Genomic DNA, 24105 nt, shown 5'->3' on the forward strand with positions numbered 1-24105 from the left:
TAACCAAAAGTTTGTATTACATACACCTAAAAGGTGGTTGCAGAGATTAACTAAATATACAATGTGCCTTTTACACAGCAGATATTCAGGAAGTGGTTTACTGTTATGTGGCCACAGCTGTAAGGATTTGTATTTGCCCAAAGTTTAATCAGTGGCCCAACTGGAATTCAAGCCCAGGATGCCTGATCAGAATCTTTTGCCCGCTCTACCTTCTATATTTCTGTGTTCTCACCAGATGGTGAGAACTGTAAAGTATCTACTGTAAAGTAGATAACGTCCTAATGGGACAAGAGATGACCTGGCCAGTGTTGGTTAATATTGGACACTCATATACCCACGTTTTCAACTCCTCACCCATAAAAAAAAAATGATCAAATTACCATGTTACTATTTCTTTAAGAGTCTAAAAACTATTAAAAACTCCCAAATCCTCAAAAAGCACTCCAGCAGCCACTACTAAACATTCTGAATGGCAAATGAAATAAGGTCTGAGAGGGATTAAAAACAAACCGTGGCCCTGTTCTGAAGCTCCTCAAATTAAGAGTTCGGACTTGGCCGTGTGACTTGCTTTGGCCAATAGAAGCTGACAAACATGACACAAGCAGGAACTTTTTTTTTTTTTTTTTTTTTAAAGATTTTATTTATTTGACAGAGAGAGACACAGCGAGAGAGGGAACACAAGCAGGGGGAGTGGGAGAGGGAGAAGCAGGCTTCCCGCCGAGCAGGGAGCCCGATGCGGGGCTCGATCCCAGGACCCTGGGATCATGACCTGAGCCGAAGGCAGACGCTTAACGACTGAGCCACCCAGGCGCCCCGACACAAGCAGGAACTTGAAGAGCACTTGCATCTCGGGGCTTACTTGGTCTTGCCTGCTAAATGCTGGGAACATATGGCCCAGTTGCCCCGCCAACCACTTGACAAGTGGGTGAGGTTATCTGGGACCCATGGGCCCCCAGCCGATCTGCCAGCTCACTTCAGCCACATCAAAGCCCAGATGAGAGAAGTAGAACTGCCCAGCTGAGCACAGCCCAAATTCCCAAGCCACTCAATCAGAAGCTTATGTTTATTAAAGGTACTAAATTTTGGAGTGGGTTTGTTATACAAGTTAGTAACTGATAATAAGGCCCATTTACTATCCCTGATCTAGGCCAACCTCTCATATAGATGAGGAAACAAGAGACCTAGGAAGGAACAAGACTTGCCCAGGGTCACAAACCTTATGGGCAGCAGTACAGGGAGGAAAGCCTTGGCTCACAATCCAGTAAACCCACTGGCTGTAATATTCCTTCAAGACAGCTGCCAGGATCACAAATGAGGCTTCAGATCTTCAAAACACCTAGGGAATATTAGTCCTTTTGGGCAGAATGTGGTATCACATTTCTTCATCTCCTTTTGGTTTTCAAAAGTTGAACAGATTAACAAAAACTGATGAGCAATGGAATGGGGGAGGTCTTTCCTGCCCCAGACATGGGGAGGATGGGCAGGTCTGTGCAGGGTTTTTGTGGATGTGAATTTCCCACTCAAGCTTTCCCATGGGCTAAGTAGTTCAGGAGCTTTTCTGGGGTGCCAGGATGGGGATTCTCAATCTGTCTAGGGTATATCCTGATGGCAGGGTGATTACACAGGGCCTCTGCATAGGGCAGATGCTTCCTACCCTGGAAGGGGTCTTCCATGCTCTTCTGCCTAGCATACTACAGAGGCCCACAGCCCCTCCTGTTCTACCTGTCTCCCAAGCACTGAAAAGTGAGTGCCTCAGTCAAGCACTACTGAGTAAGGGCCTTGTAGAGTCTGAAAATGTTATTACAGTGCAATGGGCACAGAGCACTAGGCTCTTGGGACGCAGGAACCCGGTGCCAGCCCTCAGTGTGAAGTCCACCAAGGTCCAAAACCCCTTCTTTGCACTCTGCCCAAGTTCCAGTCCAGGGTGGTGTACCAGGTAGGGACATGAAGACCTGTACACGTACGCAAGTGGGTCGGCTAGAACTGGGCTCTGGCCTTCTGAGCAGCAAGGACAGACTGTGAGTTCAGGGACTAGAGGGGTATGTTCCACTGAGGGCTCTTCAGGAGAGATGGGACACTCCCAGTGGACCTAGCCCCTTCCGCTGGACACCTTCTTTAGCTCTCCAGACTGAGCCTTTTGTTTTGAGTAAGTTCCCAGCGACTATTTTCCACCCTGGGTCTGAATCTCTCAGAGACTGATAGCCTCAGTCTCTACCCTCTCTCCCTCTGCTGCCCAGGGTCCCTGGCAGGCACACATATGGGGACTGAGATCCCCCTGGGCAGCTAAACCTCCAAAAAGGCAGAAACACTGCTCCACATCACACTAAGAGGCAATGGCCAGCAGGGATGGGGGCATTTGGCCCAGCTGTGGGTCCAGAACTCTGGCTCCCTAATGGGCTGGCTAGTCAGGCCCCTGCACAGCTTGGGAATGTAGAGCTGCACTCGGGCTTCAGACTGCTAGCCGGCAGTCAGGAGGGCTGCCCAGGGAGGGAGCCATGAGACAACAAAGACTTCCCTGGGTGATTCCATACTCAGGGCAAACTAGCCTCAGCACTGTCTCAAGCCCAGCCTCTATCCTCCACCAAAACCTGGAGCCAAAGCCCAGTGGAGGTTTGATGGAGGCTATGCTGGAGAACTGCTAGTGTGAACTGGGATTTTCAGTAAGGATTCCAGTAGGCCTGGGACCCTGAGGAACACGTAAAGATGGAGGGAGAGCCCAAACCCCTTTGTGATGATGGGACCGAATTTCCTGTCTTGGGGAAGGCTGCCTAGCAGAGAATGAACAATTTCTGAAAAGCAGTAAGCTGATACTTCTCAGAGCTGCCAACACTAGAATAGCAGCTTAAGGGTGAGTGGGTATTTCTCAGGTGGAGAAAGTAGGAGCAAGAAGAGTACGTGCTACATTTTGGAACAAAGCCCCACACCAGAGAGACCAGCCCAGGTGGCCACACATTTATCACCCAGTTCACAGGACCGGGGAAGGTACTTTTAACCTATGAGTGACTCAAAAAGATCCGCTGTGGCAGGTGATTTCTCCTGGGAATGTGAACACAGGGAAATCGCTCAACTTGTGGGGTGAAGTTAGGACAGAAGTGGAAATTTGAAGGAACGTCGCCAGTGGTCAGAGAACAGAGCAAACACCTAGACAGGTGGCCCAAGACAGGTAGAGGGAGGCACAGATATTCTGATGCCAACCTCCTACTGCCTGAGGTCAAATGGACTGGAGCTCCATTCCTTGCCGCCTAGGAGAGTGAAGGACCTGTTTTGAGTGGGCCAGGAAAGAGAGGTGGTAACAAGGGAGAGAGGCCAGGGCATATAGGATCGTGTACAGGAGTTGGGGTTTTGTCCTGATGGTGAGCAGTCAGGTAAGGGTTTTACAGGGAAGAGACATGACTCAGATAAAGCACTGTGGTGTCTAGTCGGAAATGGGGCAGGGAGACGCTAGACACTGTGAGGCTGGTGAGAGGATAAAGCCCGAGTGAAAAAAACACAGTGTCCCAAACTAGGACAGGGAAGGAGAGGAAGAGGTGGATTCTAGAATCATCTCAGAGCTGGGAAAAACGAGACTGAGTGAGAAGCTAAGACCTGGACCTACCACCGTCTAACCAAAGTGGGTCACAACTGCTTGACACTTTAGCCACCGAAGTAGTCTCTTGGGGACCAGGATATGTGACCCTCCCCAACAACCCTATTGGCCATTTTTATCCCCATTTTAGCTGTGGAAGCCCAGACAGACCAGTGTTATGCACCCTGGACAATGCTCCCTGGCTGGAAAGTGCAAGGGAGGAAGAAGAATGGAGTGAAACAGACCAGACCAGACTCTGGCTCAGCAGGGGGGCCCGGGGACCTTGAGAAAACACAAACCATCCCATCTCAGAGCTTGGGATCCAATCTCTTTATTGTCAGGGTACCCTCCCTGGGACCCTCCCCTCTCCAAACCTATAGAAAAACCCCAAGCCTGGGAGTGTCCTGGGAGGGGAGGTAGAGTGTGGGGAAACCTCTGTGTGCTGCCCTCTGGCCTGGGCGGTGCCAACAGGGAGGGCGTGAGGGGAAGGGTGGCCAATAACTCCACCTGCAGAGGATGCAGCACTGGCTGGGATGTGTGCGGGAGGAGATGCCTGCGGCCGGCTCTCCTGGGACCCGCTGGGGGTAGTCTCCAGGGGTGGGTGCCCAGCTCTAGGCCTGGTACAGTGCACGCCCTTCTCCTGCCGGTGGCCATCATTCCTGTCAGGCTGAGAAAGAGAGAGACAAAGGAAAGACTGAGGCTGAGAGCAAGAGCCCCTGGTACTCTCGATAACTGGGGTTGGGAAGACAAAGGGGAGAAAGGTGTTTGCCATTTGCAGACAGACAAAGGCCTGCACTCTGGCTCTGGCCTTCTAATTTTCTGGCCATGCAACCTCTGGTGAGTCTCTCCCTCTCCCTAAGCCTCCCATTTCCTCACCTGAGCCCTGCACCTCATCTGCGAACTGGCTTCACAAGGTCAAACTTAGCCTCCTTGGTAAAACCAACCAGGAAGCTCCCAGAGGAGACAGACTACAGATCTAGAATTTCCTAAACTGTCTGGGAAGATCTTGCTGGTAGAACAGCTCACAGCATGGATGTGTCTTATGTAAAGACACGTGTGCTGTTTTGAGGCCTTCCTCCACCCAAGCCTGTCTTACCCTGAACATGGCCCCCAAAGGAATGGGGCAGAGCAGGGTGGTGAACACTGGGCTGTGAGGCCACACACCACCGGACTCAAACCTAGGTTCCACCAATTGCCACCTTGGGACTGGTGAGATACATGCTACCGCCCTGCCCCACCCCCACCCCCCCGTGCCTCAGTTCCCCCATCCGCTAGGCTGGCACCATCACAACCTTGCAGGGCTGGGACAGTTTCCTCCGGGCAGGATCAAGTTGCAGCCCCTAAGCCCGGCACAACTGTCCCTCGCTGATGATGAACTCTCCCTGCCCACGCAGGGCTGCGACTACCGCTACTGGAGGCTCCTAGTCATCTCCCATATATCGACGCCCATCAGAGCCCCCTGTGCTGAGCTAAAGCTGTTCCCTCAGATGCCTCTCCCTCAACCCTCCACAGGCTCAACTACGTATTATCGGCTCTTCCACCACACCCCTCTCTGACCACCCGGCTCTCCAGCCCATCATCAGGCTCACACTGGTCATGGTTTGTGCCTTCTTCCATCAGACTCAGAGCTCCTCAAGGGTGGAGGAGATGGGCAACATGGCTCGGAGTGCGCCGAGGGAATCCCTGCAGGGCTGGCCTGGCTAGCCCATCCACGGCTCCTGCTCCCATAGCCTACCAAGCTCTCACCACAAAGGAGCACAGTAGAACGGCTGAGGATGGGGGAGCCTTCCTCGCCGGGCATAGCACGACCCTGCCAGGTCTGCTTCACTTCACCCCGTCCACCTGGACCCCCGTACCTGCTTACTGCAAGGCCCCATCCTCCACGTCTGTGTCCTGGCTGTGCTCCTGATAGGGAGGAGGCAACAAGAAACCACACATCACTCACTACCAACTCTGAGTCATCCCTGCGGCCCAGAGCACATCTGGAGACCAAACTCCAACAGAGGGATAGACAGCCAAGGGGAATGGTTATGGGAACAGTCTCAACACAGCTGGCTTGGAATCCTGACAGGATGATCTGGGGGCCCTCCAGAAGAGAGAAGGGACCAGTCAAGGATGTTCTAGGTCTGGCAGGGGACACGTTTCTGCATAGAAAGACCTTCTCAGACTGTAGCAGGCTGAAAGCCTAGTAGGCTGGTGAGCTCCCCATCTTTGGGGCATGGTTAGGGTCTTTATGGAGACTACTATGCCTAAGAAAGTAATTGGGTCAAAAAAAGAGAGAGGAGCTGGGGGCATGAGGAGGAGGACCTCATAAGTATGGTGGCCATGGGCCCATCTGTCCTTGGGCCAGAACCCCAGCTTTGATGAAAAGGAGAAAGTTCCAAACCTGGTGAAGAAGTCTGGGCTCTAATTCTGGCTCAGCCCCTATCAGTTATAAGGCCCTGAGCAAGTTACTCTACTCCTCTGAGCCACCGTTTCCTCACTGGGTAAAAGTCGGGAAGAGTAATACTTTGCACAGCGCAAGGCTGTTGTTAAGGTTAAATGAAGTTAGAAACTACAGGGCCTGGTGCTCACTGAGTGCCTGTTAGGTAAATGGATAGTAAGCACACAACAGTTACCTTACATACTCAAGAGTGTGGTCTACCTTCCTACTCAATATAAGCTCCTTGCCAATGGCTTCCCACTGGCACTCTGAAGAGTTCCAGTAACAGAGAACTCCCTCCATGCCTCCCTCATGAGACAGCCTCTTGCGTACTTCGGCAGCAATGGCTTTTAGAAAGTCCTCGGGTAGGGTGGATACCCAACCTCCCTGTGGCTTCCCCAGGCAATCCCCAGTCCTGCCCCCTGGAACTCTGCAGACCGTGTGTGCTCCCTTGAGCCCCTGACTCTTCTCTCCTCCAACCCATGTGGAAACCGAATCTAGAATGGGCCCTGGACTAAAGAGAGGTCTACCTCGGTCCTCAGTGGGACTTCGGACTGGCAGCTGAAATAGCCATTCCCGTGCTCTTCCGAAAGAGGAAGGAGGGAGCTCACAGGGCCACCAACCAGCTCAGAGGCTCCCCCTCCCCTGCTGCCCTCCTGCAAGCCCCTCCCCTGCGGGGCCCTCACCAGCTCTTCCTCACTGTGTGTCAGCAGCCCCTCCTCATCGCCGTCGTCTCGAGCCTGTGCTTCTCCCTGGGGCGTGCCTGCCTCAGAAGCCGTGTCCTCTTGGGGGGCTGGCGGCCGGCTGCTGCCACCACTACTGCCCCCACCACTGCCACTGCTGCTGTCGCCCTTCTTCTTGCCATCTTGAGGGGAAAGGAGTGGGAAGAAGGGAATAAAGAAGGCTGCCCAGGGCAGTCACCGTAGCAGAAGCTAAGCCCCTCTCTGCCTTGTGCACTGTCCTCCCCACACTCTGCCCTGTGCCCCTGCTCACTGAGCTGGGTGAGGACCCTTGGAAACTGACCTGGGTTGGCCTTCTGCTCCTCGGCAATCTGCTCCAAGCGGCCCAGCAGAGCGTCGATGTTGGACTTGATCTGTGTCAGCTCTGTCTTGATGGCCTGCAGCTCACTGCTCTTTACTGGGAGTGAAGGGAGTACAGGGCTGTCACCCAGGGGCTAGGAGCCGGACACTAACGTAAGACCCTAGCCCCATTCTGTCAACTACAAAGGCAGGCCAATGGCCGGAACTGTCCTCATCTGCGGTTCTTTGGCCAGGAAAAAGGCTGGAGCTGTCCGTGGCTTCCCCCCAAGACTTCTGAGGCCATGCCTACAGGAACCAGCCCACCTTTCTGAACTTGGGACCTTTTCCCCTGACCTCTCAACTCCTGAAATGCACTGGAGATGGATAAAAATGCAGGTGCGGTGTGCACCTGAGCAAGCATATGTGTTTCTCCTCATGTTATAGGATGATGCCCTGATTGCAGGTGTATAAACGTGGGTGTTTGACCATCAGATTTCCTGGGTGCCTGACTGCAGCATGTGTACACCAGAGAGCATGTGGAGTAGTGGGCCTGTGCAGCCTTGTCCTTACTACAGGAAAGATGACACCTTCTCCTCACTGGGTTCCATGTCACAGCACTGGACATTTGTGTCCAACCCAAGCCCCTCCTCCTCAAAGGTCAGCCTTTTCCTCTTAGAAATGAATAAAAATACTCACTTGGTAGTGTTAGAGCTGCAGAACTGTGGGAGATTTGTTCCTTCATCTATTTTCCAATGTAAAAATATGTGATTCTGTTATTTTGCTAATGAGAAAAATAAAAATGATCTAGGAAGATCTAGTCACTCACACTTGATCTTGGCCGAGCCGGCGGGAGTGGCTGTGGAGCGGGCAAAGAGCTTGACAGGTATGGTGGTTTTGACGCGTCGGACCAAGGGGACTGTGACCCGGGGTCGCTTCACAGGGACTGCCCTGGGCACTGGCACAGGTGACAGGCGGCCCCGATAGTCGAAGAGCCTGTAGGGGCAAATGGGCCAGAGGCTGCAGCATGGCCTGTGGCCACCAGAGGGCACTGTGACTCTAGACCAACATGTGGCTAGTGGGCAGCCTGTACTACACACCTCTGCCTGCTCCCAACAAGCCCTGGGGGTGAAGAGAAATGGCTTTTCTGACCTTAAAAGCTCCTGGGACCCTCATTCCATCCACCTTTCCTACCAGCCAGGTTGGGTAAGGCAGGTGGTAATGGTTATAGCCCCAGTTCAAGAAAGGAGCAAACTGAGACCAGCCCAAGAAAGAAGCCTTCCCTAGATCTGCTGTATTACCTGACCTGGCTTCTGCTCAGTCAACTGCCACCCCAACCACTGGTCAGTTTGCCAATGTCCCTAAAGCAACGCAAATCGCCAGCTGGGAACAGAAAGATGTGGGAATGGATTGGAATCCCTGTCTGCCTGAGCCTCAGTTTTCCTATCTGCTTCATGATGACGACTACCCCAATTCTGTGCCAACCCCCCACCCCACCCCAAGGCTGCTGTGAGGGCAGAGAATGAAAAAACTTGGTTAAAAACACACATGTTAAAAGGTGTGATAGGATACTGAGACTCTCAAACCAGGAGCCTATGATTTCAGGGGCTGGGCCCCCTTTAATCATCCCAGCCCTCTTAGTCCACTTCAGAGATGGAGGGGAAGAGATCAGCAGCATATCAAGGTTAGGCAGCTCAATCAGAACCCTGGGCTCCCAGTTTATGCACTGGCCCCAATGTCAACACGCAGCCCTCTCCAAGAGGGCTTCTTTTCCTGCTCATCAGGCAGAAACTTGTAGGCTGAGTAGGGGTCCCTCATACCCCATCTGCTACTATTACCTTTCCACAGGGAACAGAGCCTTAGGGGTTCACTATGGGCTCACTTTGGTGACAGCCAGGAAACATGCCATCACTGGGCAGTTCAATGCCCCATGGCTTGGCACTCCTTTGTTCAGAGAGCCCCTGCCCTGGGGTGGTGATGGCTGGAGATGGAGAGTCTCTGGGAATGGATCCAGTCCTAGACCCTGCATTTCTGCCCCTAAGGGGAGGGGGTGGCTCTGGCCTTGGTCAGAATCACTGAACCACAGAATCCCAGAGCTGGAGGGGCCCTGAGGACTTGGCGCAAGCCCATTTCAGAGACTGGGAGGGGATCTGCCCAAAGTCACACAATCCACTCACAGTGGCAGAGCTGGGATTAGCACCCAGGTCTTCTGACTCCCAGGCTAGGGCACATTCCACTACACCACACTGTCTCCTGAAACCATTCAGAGGTGAGATAACCGAGGCTCAGAGAGGTTCTGTTCCTCCTTCCCACAGGCTGGGGGGGGGGGGGGTTGGAACAGCCCCATCATGATTTCCACTCAAGAATGTGGCTGGTGCCATGGAATGGAGCCCACAGCTCAAGGCTGGGGTCTGATGAAGGGTGGGCCATAGCCTAGCAGGGACTAATTCAGACCTCCAAAGGACCGCTGGCCTCGGCTATAAATGAAAGGCCAAGGGGCTCATACTGAGCTCTGAGGTCCCTTCCACCTGGCTGAGCACCTCCAATAGGAAAGGAGACTGAAGAGCAGGAGTGTGAGGGCTCAAACTCCCTGTACCTACTCCTGTAACCTGTTCTGTAATCCAACTTGCTATGTTTATACGTCCCTTGCTGACCAGTCCCGTTGAGTCCCACCCTAGGAGGAGGAAGGGCAGTCAGAGAGCAGGAGATAGTGTGGGTTGGGGGAAGCTCTGACCTGGGCACCTGCAGAACTAGACCCTAGTTCCAGCTCTGCCAGCCATCTGTGGAGCAGCCTTGAGCAGATGCCTGTCCACACCTCTGGGCTCTGGTTCCCAGTTGGAGGACTAAGTGGGCTGCACCAGCAATCTCTCAGGACCCTTCCAGCTTGGCTGTTTCATGCCTGGGCACGCCCCTCCCCTGCTCACCTGTCGTAGAAGTCGTCCCGGTAGTAATCATAGTCAAAGCTGTAGCCACTGGGGAAACAAAGGGGAGAGGGCCGGGGCTTAGGGACAGCCACTCAGCCCACTCTCCACAGGCCCTCATCTCCAGACGCCTCCCCAGATTCTAGGCTCGGCACACTGTCACCAACCAGTGTTCTCTCCCTCTGTGCAAAGAGGGACCAATCCCACCCAGATGGAGAGAGACAGACAAGACAGAGCGCCCCACCTGTATATGGCAGATGCTGCTCTCTTTAGCCCCTTAGGTCTGTTGGGCTTGGGCTCTCCAGCCATGTTGATATCTGTGTGGAGGGAGGAGGCACAGTGAGACGCTGGTAGCGCAGCGGGTACCCAAACACACATCACCCTCATGCACGTGAGCAGCGACTTCTACCTGCTTATGTGAGGTACACATGGACTGTCCTAACTTAAACAACCAACAGAGGTCTCCACACATTAGACTCATACCCACACATCACAGAGACAGGCCTATTTACAAATCCATGTACATTTAGACACCTGCATGCATGTTCACAGACATATCACTCACACACACATGCCACGGACATCACATACATGCATTCTCAAGTACACTCACGTACGTAAATACTTCAAATACGTATCTTCACACACATGTTCATGTATCCAGGTAATCAAGTCACACACAAAAATAACACATATACTCCCAAGTACTTGACGCCGACGTCCATATACAGGACTGCCCGCATACAGATGAGCCACGGCACATTCAAACAAATGTTCTACCGAACATCTTTATACCTAGAATGATGCTTAGCATATGACAGGATCTCAATTAATATTTCGTAAATAAATATGCATATCTGCTTACACACACTAGCATATTCCGACACACACATTTTTCATATATATGTACTAAAGATTTGGCCACATGTTCTCCACATGCTTACTTACATCCACATTTCACATAAATATCCCTTCTCGAACATACATATACACAGAAGTAGGTGCATTGTACACACTCCAAGGTAGACTGCCACATGGTCACGTCATATATATACAGCACCATGGCCAAAGGCACCTGCTTCACCTTGTGCTCCCAGCCCCTCTTCCTGGCTCTCATAAAGAGTTCTAACCTAAACCATCCGTAGCCCAATGTTCTAGGCTATGCTAGTCCACTGTTCTTTTCTCTTAGGAATCTGCATTTTAACTGGAACCATAAAGCTTATCATTAAGAGTCACCATGAAAGCAAAGACAAGACAGAAGCAATTTTGAGAAGCTCCTAAAATACTCCCTACAGGCAAATTTTATAACTACTTAATAGTGATTAACATTTCAGATAGGGGTGGTGGGTAGTAGCAAGGGAAACAGAAAGGGGCCTAAGAGAGAAGCTAGAAAGTGAAGGCTGGAACCCGCTCAGGAGAGTACGAGGAGCAGGGCCAAGGAGAGACGCTTACCCAGGGTCTGCCCGGCCAGCACCCGCCCATTCTCTCCCAGCACAGCTGCCCGGGCATGGCGCTCGTTGGCATACTGGACAAAGGCATAGCCTTTGTGCACAGAACAGCCGGCCACGCGGCCATACTTGGAGAAGATGGTCTCCACATCCGACTTCTTCACCACAGCTGTGTTGAGGTTTCCGATGAAGACCCGAGAATTGATAGACTTGGGGTCATTCTTGTTGGTTACATTGCTTGTCTGGATCTTCAAGGACATGATGGCCACCTGCAGAGAGAAAGCCACTATGAAGCTGGGTCCCCCAGTTGGGCTCAAGGGCTACCCATGGCCCACATCATGGCTAAACTGGATGGCTTTCTGCCCTGCTATACATACATCCCTACAGCATCCAGCCTCCCCTTTTTATAGCTTACTGGATTGCTGACCTCATGGCCAGGTGCTTTATATATGTTCCCTCATTTGGTACTGACATGACAAGTAGAACCAGGCCATTTCACAAGGGAGAAAATGCACATTCAGAGGTCATGATGCTAGTGAGCGACAGGGCTAAGATTTGAACCCTGGTCTGCTTGAGTCTAATTCTTTTAAACCCATTCCTTCTTTAATGCTTATGTGAAATAAGTTACCCCATGCAGAATCTAAATTTGAAGATCTTCCATCATTTTTCTTCTGTTCCTTTAATGTAGAACCATGGCAAAGAAGTCACATGGAAATTCCAAGTAATACCTGCTCTACCACATTATGAAAACTGCTCAGTCTGATCCAGACATTGACCTAGCTTTGGCTATCTTTACTGGTACAATCATTTTTATTTTTTTTATTTTTAAAGATTTTTATTTATTTATTTGACAGAGAGAGCGCATAAGCAGGGGGAGCGGCAGACAGAGGGAGAGGGAGAAGCAGGCTCCCTGCTGAGCAGGGACCCTGATGTGGGACTTGATCCCAGGACCCTGGGATCATGACCTGAGCTGAAGGCAGACGCTCAACCGACTGAGCCACCCAGGTGCCCCGGTACCATTTTTAAAAAGGTGAGCTAAACAAGCCTCACTGAGCACTCACTGTAGGCTAAGGGTGGCATGTAATATTGAGTAATCACAAGACCCTATAAATAGTATTACTATTGTTCATATTTTACCAAAAAACAGCCCCCAAATGTTAACTTGCCAGGAATGAGCACTCAAACCCATGTCAGTTGGTCCCTACAGCCCTTTTTCCACCCCGCCCCCCAGCTCTATCACTTTCCTTCCCAGAGCTAAAGCCAATTTAAAAACTACAGTTAAGTAAACATATTTACCTGAGAACTGTTTTTAATAAATTAACTTTTTGAGTTAGTACCACTTTTAATACTGACTCATTCAAATTTTGTTGTTTGCTTAGAGATCATATTGTACCTACTCTTTGCTCTCCACACTCTGGCAATGTCTTTTACCCCAAGGGACTGTACAAATGTCTCCTACCCCTGACCCTGGACAGGTTACATCAGAGGACAGCTCCAGAAGGACAGGAAAGGAGGCTTGATGACAGTAGGAAAGGCCTAACATTAAGTACTGGTACTTACACTTCCTGGCCCAGCCTTCTGCTCACTGGCATGGATTTGTACAACTCCTTTTTAGAACACTCCTATTTCAATACCCCTGCTGAGAGCTACTAGAGAAGGTGCTAAAGACCCCAAGCAGTATGTATAAAAATTCTCATCAGCCTAGGCTAACGGTAAACACCTGCCTACTAACCTAGTATCTGAGGGTAGAGGGAGCTTCTTGTCAGAGAATTAGAGCAGTGCAGAGCATAAACTGGGAAAGCCTTATCTTTTGTTCCACTAGCATAAGAGACCCTTTTCTTCTTCAATCCTTCCAGCCTGGAAGCTGGCATGTTCTGACCAGCAGATGGCATGGACTGCAAGGAAACCATAGGCTGGCCCTGAGAATAATTCTGAGGAAGAAACCTACTCCTATGGTGGGCTTGCAGTAGCTCCATGGATATACTGGGGTCCAGTGTGCGCCATCCGAGGTAAAAGACAGGGGCTAAGAAGGCACTGCTATTGATGAAGGGACTAGTGCCAGTTCTGGAAAGGGTCTGGAAGGGACAGACTCTTTTTTGTTACTCAGTTTACTTTTGCATCCAATCATCATTTATTAAGCAGTGAGGAACACAAAAGATATCACCCATGAAAACACTTAATACTGTCCATGTGCAGTAGAAAATGCTCAATGTATGTGGGTTCCCCAGGGCCCCCCATTCCTCACAGTCCTCTCTGATAATCCCTCTCCTACCTGGATGACAAGCCATTCAAAAGTTAATTTCTTGTCCATCCATGGATATAAGAAATAAGTTTGTGGGGCTCCTCCATGGCCATCAGATAACTCTCCTGGTTGGTTCAGCTCAGAGCCATGAAGCTTTTGCTCAGGGAAGGGCCACCTACTTTGGCTGGAGGGAACCAACCACTGGCCTGGGGTGTAGACCAAGAGAGAAAGAGAGGGGGATGATGGTTTAGACCTGTTGATGACTACTATCTCTGCCACTGACCTGGCAGGGACATGACAGGTGCTGGGTTCCCTCAGACCTCTGGCAGGAGCCTCTACCACCAACTGAGCAGGAAGCACTTGCTAACACCTGTGTTTAGTGATACAGCAGGATCAGCGCTCACTCCTTAGCTGGTGAGTAGCTTCAAGTTTGGCCATACTCAGTCTTTTCTCTTGTCACTTGGGGTTTGGGACAATGTACATAAAAAGGACTTTGCGAATTTCTTAAGAAATTTGCATGTAATTGTAGGGATGTCTTTTACCTCAAGGGACTGTACAAATATCTCCTACCCCTGACCCTGGACAGGTTACATCAGAGGACCGCTCCAGAAGGACAGGAAAGGCCTAACATTAAGTACTGGTACTTACACTTCCTGGCCCAGCCACTTCCTGGCCCACTCCCAGAAGGTCAACAAATCCATAGTTGAACTTCTCTGTTCTAGTAAAACTGCCATCGATGAGGCTCATTCTAAATGAGGGTCAAAGTCAGACTGGAGCACCTTCTGAACAATGCCAAGAAAAGGCAGCCAGAAGCCATGTCACAAAAAGGCTACAACAGAGAAGAGACCAGGGAAAATGTATGCCTGTGGCCATTCTGGGTGAGGCATCTGCAAGGCCACAAGAAAGGTCCACCTGAAGCGCGCTCCAGGCACCAACCCCGCCCTATACTCCCTATCTAATCAGCCCTAATCTGCTTTCAATGGCAGTCTCCAAGGGCAGTCTGTGCTGCTCTTGTGCATACTCCCTAAACCCAAAGGGATAGCTATCTGTGGAGATATAGAAAAGCTTCCGTGTTTAAACATGTTTATGAGACTCCTGAAAGTGAGGGATCAAGTTGGGGGTAGGAAATGAAAAGTGTGCCCAGACTAGCTCTTCTGGAACTGCTAGGTTCAGGTACAGAATCCCAAAGAGTCAAGATTTCTAAATTCAGACATGGTCTTCCAGGTTGTTACGAACCTTAAAATTTGTTAGCTTCACTTATAACCTTCAAATATTTAGACATATAGTATGTAAAGTCTCCATCTGTACTCTTTGTTCAGCCCTGCAAATGTTAGAGGCAAGCCTGACGAAGCCTGGGACACAGTAAGTGGCCAATAAATATTAGGGAGGGAACAGTAAGAATAATTGCGCACGCACCACTGGGGGCTGAGGTCCCAGGCATCTCATTAAAAGACTAGAGTCTCTGACCCAAACACCCCCCTTCCCCCGACAGACCAACCAACCCCAATTCAATCTTCCTCACACAATTCTTTCTTGGTTTTTCCAGGCTTCCCCCTAGCTTAGAGTAGGAGCCCTAGAAAATATTGACATCCTATTCAGCAGAAGCTGCTTGACTTGATAAGCTATTTCCCCCTGGGCCAAGCTCTGCCTCACAGATTAGCTGTGTAATTGAGAGCAAGGTGTCTGCAGCCCCTAGAGGCCCCATGCTTAGCAATGAGCCAAGGAGAGGTGGGTAGAGGGACTGTTCTTGATGGTGGTGGGGAGAGGAAGAAAGAACCAGACTTACTTCCAGAGATTTCTGCAGTGTCAGATTAGCAGGGACTTCAGTGAACAAGGCCCTCGCTCTGAGGAACACAGGGGAATGGACTTGACCACAATGACCCAGCCCATGAGGAGCAGGGCCAAGAACCCCATGGGTCCTCTAAGTCTAGGATTCTTATATCCCACTTTTCCTTTTGGGCCGGTGAGAGACAACCCTCAGACAGTGAGGAGCTGGGAGGGGGCAATCCAGATACGTTATTTTTTAAGGAAAACTAGGGACTGGCTCCCAAGTGTCTTCACCTTTACCTGCTAGAGGAACAACTGCTGCATAAAAGCTGGGCCCTTAAGCTAATTAAAACCCACCAGAGACACAGGCTTTGAAATGCAATTTACAGCTGGAAGGATGGGCTCACTTCTCCAAGGTAGTAAGAACAGAGGAAATTTGGCAAAAACAAAGTTTTTCCCAGTTGAAACATTTCAGATGGAAACTGTGTTTTAGAAGCCAAGAGCCAAGCCTGAACATGTGGTAAAGTGACAGGGCTTTGTACAGGTAGAAAAACCCTAAAAGGTACGACCAACTCTGAACTCTGGGTAAATGAGACACCCCCCTCCCCCACCGAACCATCAAGGTAAGAAGAGCCTCTAATTACCAGTGTCAGACTTTACATTCCCCACCATATTTAATCCTCACAAGAGCCCTGTGAGGAGGTATTTCAAATAGGGGAAGGAAGACTGAGAGAGGCCAAGTTATTGGTTAATACAGCAAAGCCAGAACTGGAACCCAAGTCTGTTTGACTCCATAGAGCCTATTCATAGAGATGCCTTGGGTACTGCTTGCCAAGGTGAGAGAACGTGTCACCCTGAGTCAATGACAGCCTCTCCTTGGTCCTCACCCCTTCCCCTTCCTACTACAACATCTCATGTTCGCACAGGATTTTAGTGAACAAAACCAGTGTATATCCTTGATCCAGACATTGTCAGTCTCATCTTACAGATGAAAAGCTGAGGATCAGCAAGGTAGTGACTTAAGGCCATCCAGCCTAGTAAAGGGAATAGCTAGGGGACTTGAATCCAGGCCTCTACACACCACTGTTTCAGGAACCATCCCAGGCCTCCCACTCTGCCATGTCAGCCCTTATGCCCTCCCAATCCTGGCTATCAGGTTCAAGTCTAGTCTTCAGCATGACCTCTGAGGTACTTAGCCATCAGAATGCCCACTGCCCCAACTCTGTAGTTCCTCCCTGGCACTGGATCTCTTCTTCTTCAAACACTAATTTCAAAAGAAGAGCTGCTGCTCTTGGTCCTGATGCCCCCCAGTGACTATTTAGAGCCTCTGTCTAGGCCAGTATTGCTCAATACCTCTGGCCTTATTCTCCTCTCCAGTGTACAGATGAGGGTCACACCAGCTTGTGGCTAGACCTCTGCCCTTAGATAACCCTGGAGATACTGGGTGATTTTGAAGGAAAATAGCAGTCAGTGATGGTGAGGCTATTTCTGGAGAAAGCCAAGCAATTAGACTGATCAGTGCCCAGGGCCTCCTTGGTCCAGAGGCTCCTGGTTAACAAGCGGCCAAGGATGACAGAACGTCTATTAATCTCATTAAACTCACCAGGCCCCAGCTCATTAGCATTGCCCAAATGATCATTACTGACCAGACAGGACTAATTTTCCAAGGAATGCTCTTTAGTTCCTGACAATTCCCACTCCCATGAGAAACCCCAGCTCCCGATATGTGAATACTGAGGGCACCTAGAACGGGGGTGGGGGGTGGTACAGGCTATAGGTTCAGGAGACTTGGCCCCTGCTCTGCTGTGTGACCTGCAACAAGTCATACAATTTCTCTGAGCCTTATCATCCTTACTCTGAAAACAGGAATAATCTTTGTCCTGATTACCTTTCAGATCTGATATAAAATCAAATAGGTTAATCAATGTGAAAGTGCTCTGTTGCATCTATAACATACTCCGAAAGATAAGAGGAATATAGCTATTATTACCCAACTCCTATCCCCTTCACTCACTCAAACATTTCTTAAGTATTCCCCTCTGTGCTGGCCCCGTGGAGATGGTGGGCAAGAGTGCTCACGGGCCTTGTCTTCTACTTCCTTTTCAACAAAGCCCTCCTTCCAGGAACCTGTTTCTTAACTGTTTCCTAACAACAAAGGGAAAAATGCACCTAAAATAGTAGAAACAGGAGATGTAAACTTGGAACATGTCCCTTAAACTCACTTAGCCTCAGATTCTTCAACTGTAAAATGGGAATTATACCAACGCCCACAGAGATAATGGGTATAAAGTGCCTGATATAATGGCTGGGACCAGTAGGTATTTACGGAAGAAACTCAAATGCCCTGGGCCCTGTGAAACTCTAGATCATCCACATTCCAGCCCTATGTTCTTTACCCCGTCATCTCCCAGTGCTCCATACTCTGCCTGAGAAAGGGGAGTCAGGGGGTAGACGGCCTATGTATATGCAGGGTAGGGCTGGAAAAACTCTCTCCCTTGTCCTAGTGTCTGGAACCAAACCTAGAAATTTCATAAAGGTGCCCCCAACTCATGCCTGATTTGACAGGCACTATTATAAGGAGCTGGGTGGGGTATCAGGCCTTCTGAGCCAGTGACTCACTTCTCAGCTATACCATGAGATTTCTATTCCTATACTATAACATTGTGATGTATCAGCATCTGATAAGCGGAGGGGAGACCCTAAAGCAGAGGCAGGGCTGGGGCCTCAGTCACCTTTCCCCACAGTGTAGTCTGGGTATATACGCTATCTTCCCTGTATCTTGCACCCTAACTCTACCCCGACTGTGGCCTTAGGCTGAGGCTTAGTTAGCATCTGTGACAAGCAGCCCTTCTAACTATGTGGGGACAGGCAGCAAGGACTGGGTAGGTACAGCCCTGGGCCTACAATCCCCAATACTAAATTACAATTAGGGATCTAAAAATAATTGTCAACCTCTTTATTTTTGTCAAAGGAAGTCATCCACGCACTTTCCTACCCATTCAATCATAATTATAACTATCCTAATACTCATCGAGCCAACTCATTCATCCACCAACTGGTCTGGTACCTGATCTCAAGGAATTACCAGTACATCAAGGGGACATCCTCCATGACCACAAAGCACATGTGCCCTGGGCTGGAGTCCACTGCCCCAGAAGCTGCCCAAACAAAGCAGTCCAGGATATCAGAGAATGGAAAGGAGCACTATAGAAGGTGAATTCCAACTGGGTGGTGATGTGGGGAAAGGCTATGCCTGGCGGAGGAACTGCAGTAACAATGCACAAACCATGCCCCTTTCTCCTCTCTGCTCCCTGCTCTGCCCTTCCCCCTGTAAGTATATGCAGGGTAGGGCTGGAAATAAATGTTTGAAATAAGAGAATTTCTTCAGGGGCGCCTGGGTGGCTCAGTTGGTTGGGCAGCTGCCTTCGGCTCAGGTCATGATCCTGGAGTCCCTGGATCGAGTCCCGCATCGGGCTCCCTGCTTGGCGAGGAGCCTGCTTCTCCCTCTAACCCTCCCCCCACTCATGTACTCTTTCTCTCTCTCATTCTCGCTCTCTCAAATAAATAAATAAATCTTTAAAAAAAAAGAATTTCTTCAGTGCTGCCTCCTCTTCCTTGACAGCTGCATACTAATTCTTGTCTTGAGGAAGAACAAAAAGGGAATATACAATTCAATATGCAGCAGCTTTATACCAGGCACTGTGTTAGAAGCTTTACAGGCTAATCTCTCATAATCCTGACCACAACCCAATGAGATAAGTACTAGCCTCCTCACACTTCAGATGAAGAAACTGAAGCTCAGATACAGCTTAAATAATTTGTCCCCAGTTACATTAAGTGGCATGCATGATTAGGATAAAAAGACCCTAAGCTTATCTGGTTCTAAAGCCTGTGCTCTTCCTACTCCACTAGATTGCTCCCACTGACCTCCCCTCTTCCCATAGGAAGACTGATCCTGGCTTTGCCGCTGATGTGCTACATGACCTCAGGCTCTGGAGCATGTGACCACAAAGGGCCCTTTCAGGGCTAACCATGTGACTGTGATAATCATTACCAACACTTGCTGAGCACTTACTACTGCACTCAGTCTTCTGCTATGGGATAGGTGATGGTGTGTATTGTGCTCATTTCACAGATGAGGAGCCTAAAGGTTAGAGCTTAGTCTTACACAAGCCAGGAAATGGCAGAGCTGCAATCAGTCTGTTTGAGCTGGTCATGGAGCTCCTCAATGGCTTCCATGCTCAGCATACCCTGTACCTGCCAGGAGGTCAGCTTCTAACACTTTCTGATCCTTTGGGCATAAATGCGTGGGGTCTTGCTGAGGGCATACTCTCATGTCCAAGAGCCAATAAGCACTTGCTGTGAGCTTGGAGAGTGGTCCCCCTCCCCCTTCCTACACCTTAAGGGGCCGGCTCCTCACAGTGACAATGTGGCAAGATTAGTCACTGCTTGCTGTTGGTTGATTATAGCTATTCTTTTCTGTAAATGAAGTTTAAAAGTCATCAAAGGGTCTGTCAGCTGTGACTTATGAGCCTCTTTCCCGCAGGGAAGTCAGGCAGTGAGAAATGCCCCTCTCGTTCTGCCATCCATTATGAGTCGGAAGGTGCCATGTTCCAATTACTGGAGACCCCGATGGAGCTCATGGAAAAACCCTGTTCCATGCTGCGGCCATTATTCAGGCCTGGCAGCGCTACGAGCAGGGTTACCCTAGGCGCAGGCCCCACTGGGTAAGATGGAGTAAGAGCATGTTTCTGATTCTGTGAGCCAGCCCTTACTATCCCTTACTTGTGTTACCCCTGATGGGTTTACCCTAGACATATTTCACAAATGAGTAAAAACATGGGTACCATGTGGGCTGTCTCAAAGTACCCAGGATCAAGACTGCCTAAACAAACAGACATGAGGAAATAAGATCATGCTGCCAGGTGGAGAAGGTGGGGAATACGACGATGCTCAGGAGGGACAGAAGACAAGACACTGAGGATGTTCAAAGAAAGTAGTGACTGAAGGGGCCCTTATCTAGTGTGGTCAATTGCCTCAGTTCTCGATACTTGTTATATGCCAAGCCCCGTCCAGCAAATGCTGAGGAACCAAAGATGAATGAAACATAGTCCCTGCTAGTGAAGGTAGATGAGATAATTAAGGTCTAAAGAAGTGACTTGCCCGAGGTCACAAAGATAAGTTAGGGTCAGTAATGGAATGAGAAAGTAGGTCTCCAGACCTCTTGTGAAACAGAAAAAGTGGAGACAGGGAGCCTCCTTATGTGCCATGCTTTTCATGCAGAACATGGCACAACAGTTCAGAGTGCCGGCTCCTGGGGCGCCCGGCTGGCTCAGTCAGAGCAGCATGCGACTCTTGATCTTGGGGTTGTGAGTTTGAGCCTCCTATGGGTGTAGAGATTACTTAAAAAAAAGAAACTTAAAAAAAGAATGCGTGCCAGCTCTTATTCAAGTCCCACCTACACACTTACTAGAGGTTTGACTTCTGGCAAGCCCCTTAACAAAGTCTCAGAAAAATGGGGATTCAGAGTTGTGGTGAGGATTAAATAGGATAATACAAGTTATGGTGACAGGCACATATTAAGTATCCCAAAATATTATTTATCATCAAGTAATTCCTGAAATAACTCTTTGAGGTAGGTATTATTAATTTCATTTTACAGACAAGAAGACTGAAGCTCTTTTTCACTTTCACTTACTACTGCACTCAGTCTTCTGCTATGGGATAGGTGATGGTGTGTATTGTGCTCATTTCACAGATGAGGAGCCTAAAGGTTAGAGCTTAGTCTTACACAAGCCAGGAAATGGCAGAGCTGCAATCAGTCTGTTTGAGCTGGTCATGGAGCTCCTCAATGGATAAATAAGCTCCTCAATGGATAAATAAGCCAGCGCTTCTCAAAACTGTGTGGTGAAGAACCACTTTTTTGTTTTGCTTTTTAAACTTCCAATCATTACAAATACATCTGTAAAATACAATAAAAATGTCAAATGACTGGTTTCTGGGCACTTATTCTCAATTTCTAGACTTATCACGACCCTGCAACAGCTGCAGACTAGCATCCATTCAGTGGGCTATACTCTGAGAAGCACAGCTCTAGGCAACTCTTACCCACCCGTCACCCTCTATGAAAACCAAAGCAAAGAAAGAACAGTTTATTTCATTTCTTTCAAGTCCTTTTAGCCCAATTTTTTTAGACTTTGGTGTTAGGCCAATTTACAAAAACGATCCTAATCTTTTTCCCTTTTGCTTCTCTCAAGAACGAGAGAACAGGGTAAGCAGGCCAACGATTATAAGTTCAAGGACTTGCCACCAAACACCTCAGGAGGTGATTTATCTTGGTCATCTACTCTAGGTCATGCTATATCCTGCAAGGGAGGATGATCTAGGCTGTCCAAGAATGCCACAACCTTCCTGAGACCTGGGATCTGAGAGGAGGGTATATTCCTGAAGAGGCTGGTACTTCTGGACCCCCTCTCCCTGACACTACATGGCATTAGGAAACTAGCCAGGAAGGGGAGGCACGTTGTACCTTTCACAGTCTTGTATCATGGCTGCTTACACTGTAGTCTTCCCTATCCTAGGGAGGTTTTTTTTTTTTGTTATGTTAATCACCATACATTACATCATTAGTTTTTGATACAGTGTTCCACGATTCATCGTTTGCGTATAACACCCAGTGCTCCATTCAGTACATGCCCTCTTTAATACCCATCACCAGGCTAACCTATCTCCCCACCCCCCTCCCCCCTAGGGAGTTTCTTAAAAGTAATATGGACAGATTCATTCTCCAATACCACCGTATACCCAAGAGTATGACTGGCTGAAGCAGATGAGCAGCCAAGACACAACAGTGTACCTTGAAATCTTCCAGGTGCACGGCCAAATTGTAACCACCGTACAAAACTTTCTGTTCTGAGCCTATGTCGTGCTATCTTTCAGCATAAACCAAAGTAGAGTGGATCATATGATACAGTGTAGAGAGGCGTATAACCTGCTGCTGTGAGGAGGGGTCTGTCACCAAGCAGGAGCCAAAGCCTGCATGTTTATTCCCACATAAGAGGCCATGTAATCTAGTCAAGAGAGCAGCCTCTGAGGCCAAAATGCCTTCATTCTGTCACTGAACTAGCTGTGTGACATGACCTTTGGGTAGTGTCTTAAGTTCTTAATGTTTCAGGTATCTCATCTGCAAAGTGGGGGCAGCGATAAATATCTCTGGGGTTGCTGGAAAATAAAACTTAATGTGTTATAAGAACAGTGTCTGGGGGCGCCTGGGTGGCTCAGTCGTTAAGCGTCTGCCTTCGGCTCAGGTCATGATCCCAGGGTCCTGGGATCGAGCCCCGCATCGGGCTCCCTGCTCCGCGGGAAGCCTGCTTCTCCCTCTCCCACTCCCCCTGCTTGTATTCCCTCTCTCGCTGTGTCTCTCTCTGTCAAATAAATAAATAAAATCTTTAAAAAAAAAAAAAAAAAAAGAACAGTGTCTGGTACATTACAAAGTATGCAAATATTAGCAACTGCTGCCACTATCGTTATTGTTGGAGCCTACAAGCACTCTTCCTTGTGAGTATCAAAGGGAAAGTGGTGAATTCTGTGATAATGTCACCCAGAACTGAATTGTGATGAAGAACACTAGCACTGTGGATGCAATAATTTCTTCAACTGTGTCACCAAAATTCTAGTATTTGGAAATGTGTCTTGAACATAAAAGGAAACACAGGAGTAGGCACTCATTAAGTGTTGAATGAGGGGTGCTTGGGTGGCGCAGCTGGTTAAGCGTCAGACTCTGATTTCGGCTCAGGTCATGATCTCAGGGTCCTGGGATCAAGCCTCAAGTCAGATTCCGTGCTCAGTGTGGAGTCTGCTTGAGATTCTCTCTCCCACTCCCTCTGCCCCTCCCGTTCATGCTGTCTCTCTCTCTTCAAATAAATAAATCTTTTTTTTTCCCAAATAAATCTTAAAAAAAAAAAAAAGTGTTGTATGAATAAATGAGTATCTAGAGTAAAGCAGCATCCCTCCTACCCCCACTCCCCTGCGAGAGAATACAACTTGAGAAGGGGGTCAGGAAGAGGCCCCTCCCTAACTAAAGGCCTCTCTGTACCTTAAGGCCCCAGAAGGCAGGTTAAGGTTTCTCTTCTGGGCAACAGGGCCCCAGGGCCCAATACTGCAAGAAACCTCTACTTACTGCTCACTGTTCTGTGTCTCTGATGTGACCTCCACATCCTGTGGCTACCCTATTCTGAATAAGGCTGCAGAAGGCTGTGCCATGGTAGTGCATGTATCCCCATTTTCCAGCCTACCTTAGAAGAAGTAAGGGACTCTGAGGAACACAGAGAGGCAGGCCTAACCCCTCTCAAGATAGGGCTTGCCCTAAGTTAAAACAGCAATAGGGAATTACTAGCTTTGGATTTCTGCTTGCCTGTGGAGCCCTGGGTCCTGAATTCCACCTCTACTAGCTGTGTGAACTTGGGAAGGTACTTCACTTCCCTGAGTTCGCTGAAGGCTCCCCATCTGTAAAATGGGATAAAAATCCCTGCTCTGCCCACTTGCAATGCAGGCTGTTGTGAGGGTCAAAGGAGATAATACATGGCAGTGTACTCTTTTACATGAGATGTGCTTCATAAATACGGGCAGGAATATTGCCTGGATGGACTGCTGCTGCAGGTCTTCCTAGACAGAGGGACCTGGGCAGGAAGCCAGTTGGCTGGAAGCAGGGGGTACATGGTGCAC

The 24105-nt window shown here is 49.3% G+C and overlaps 1 protein-coding gene across 2 annotated transcripts in view; it reads right to left on the reverse strand.

Annotated features, from left to right (window-relative positions):
* Window positions 1-801: 801 nt before the first annotated feature.
* The window catches only part of RALY (RALY heterogeneous nuclear ribonucleoprotein), an 83815-nt gene continuing 60511 nt past the window's right edge, over window positions 802-24105 (reverse strand). Inside the window, exons 3-10 of one of the 2 annotated variants that reach the window (XM_032419402.1) lie at window positions 11377-11641; window positions 10169-10241; window positions 9928-9975; window positions 7833-7999; window positions 7011-7124; window positions 6674-6852; window positions 5422-5470; window positions 802-4232 (exon numbers count right to left, since the gene is read on the reverse strand). In XM_032419402.1, coding sequence (XP_032275293.1) covers window positions 5426-5470; window positions 6674-6852; window positions 7011-7124; window positions 7833-7999; window positions 9928-9975; window positions 10169-10241; window positions 11377-11632 — 882 coding nt within the window. In that variant the 5' untranslated portion in view covers window positions 11633-11641 and the 3' untranslated portion in view covers window positions 802-4232; window positions 5422-5425. The remainder of the gene's footprint in view (window positions 4233-5421; window positions 5471-6673; window positions 6853-7010; window positions 7125-7832; window positions 8000-9927; window positions 9976-10168; window positions 10242-11376; window positions 11642-24105) is intronic. The other variant, XM_032419403.1, reaches the window with a different exon arrangement.

This window comes from Phoca vitulina, unplaced genomic scaffold, assembly GCF_004348235.1.
Source record: "Phoca vitulina isolate PV1807 unplaced genomic scaffold, GSC_HSeal_1.0 scaffold22, whole genome shotgun sequence".
Lineage (NCBI taxonomy): Eukaryota > Metazoa > Chordata > Mammalia > Carnivora > Phocidae > Phoca > Phoca vitulina.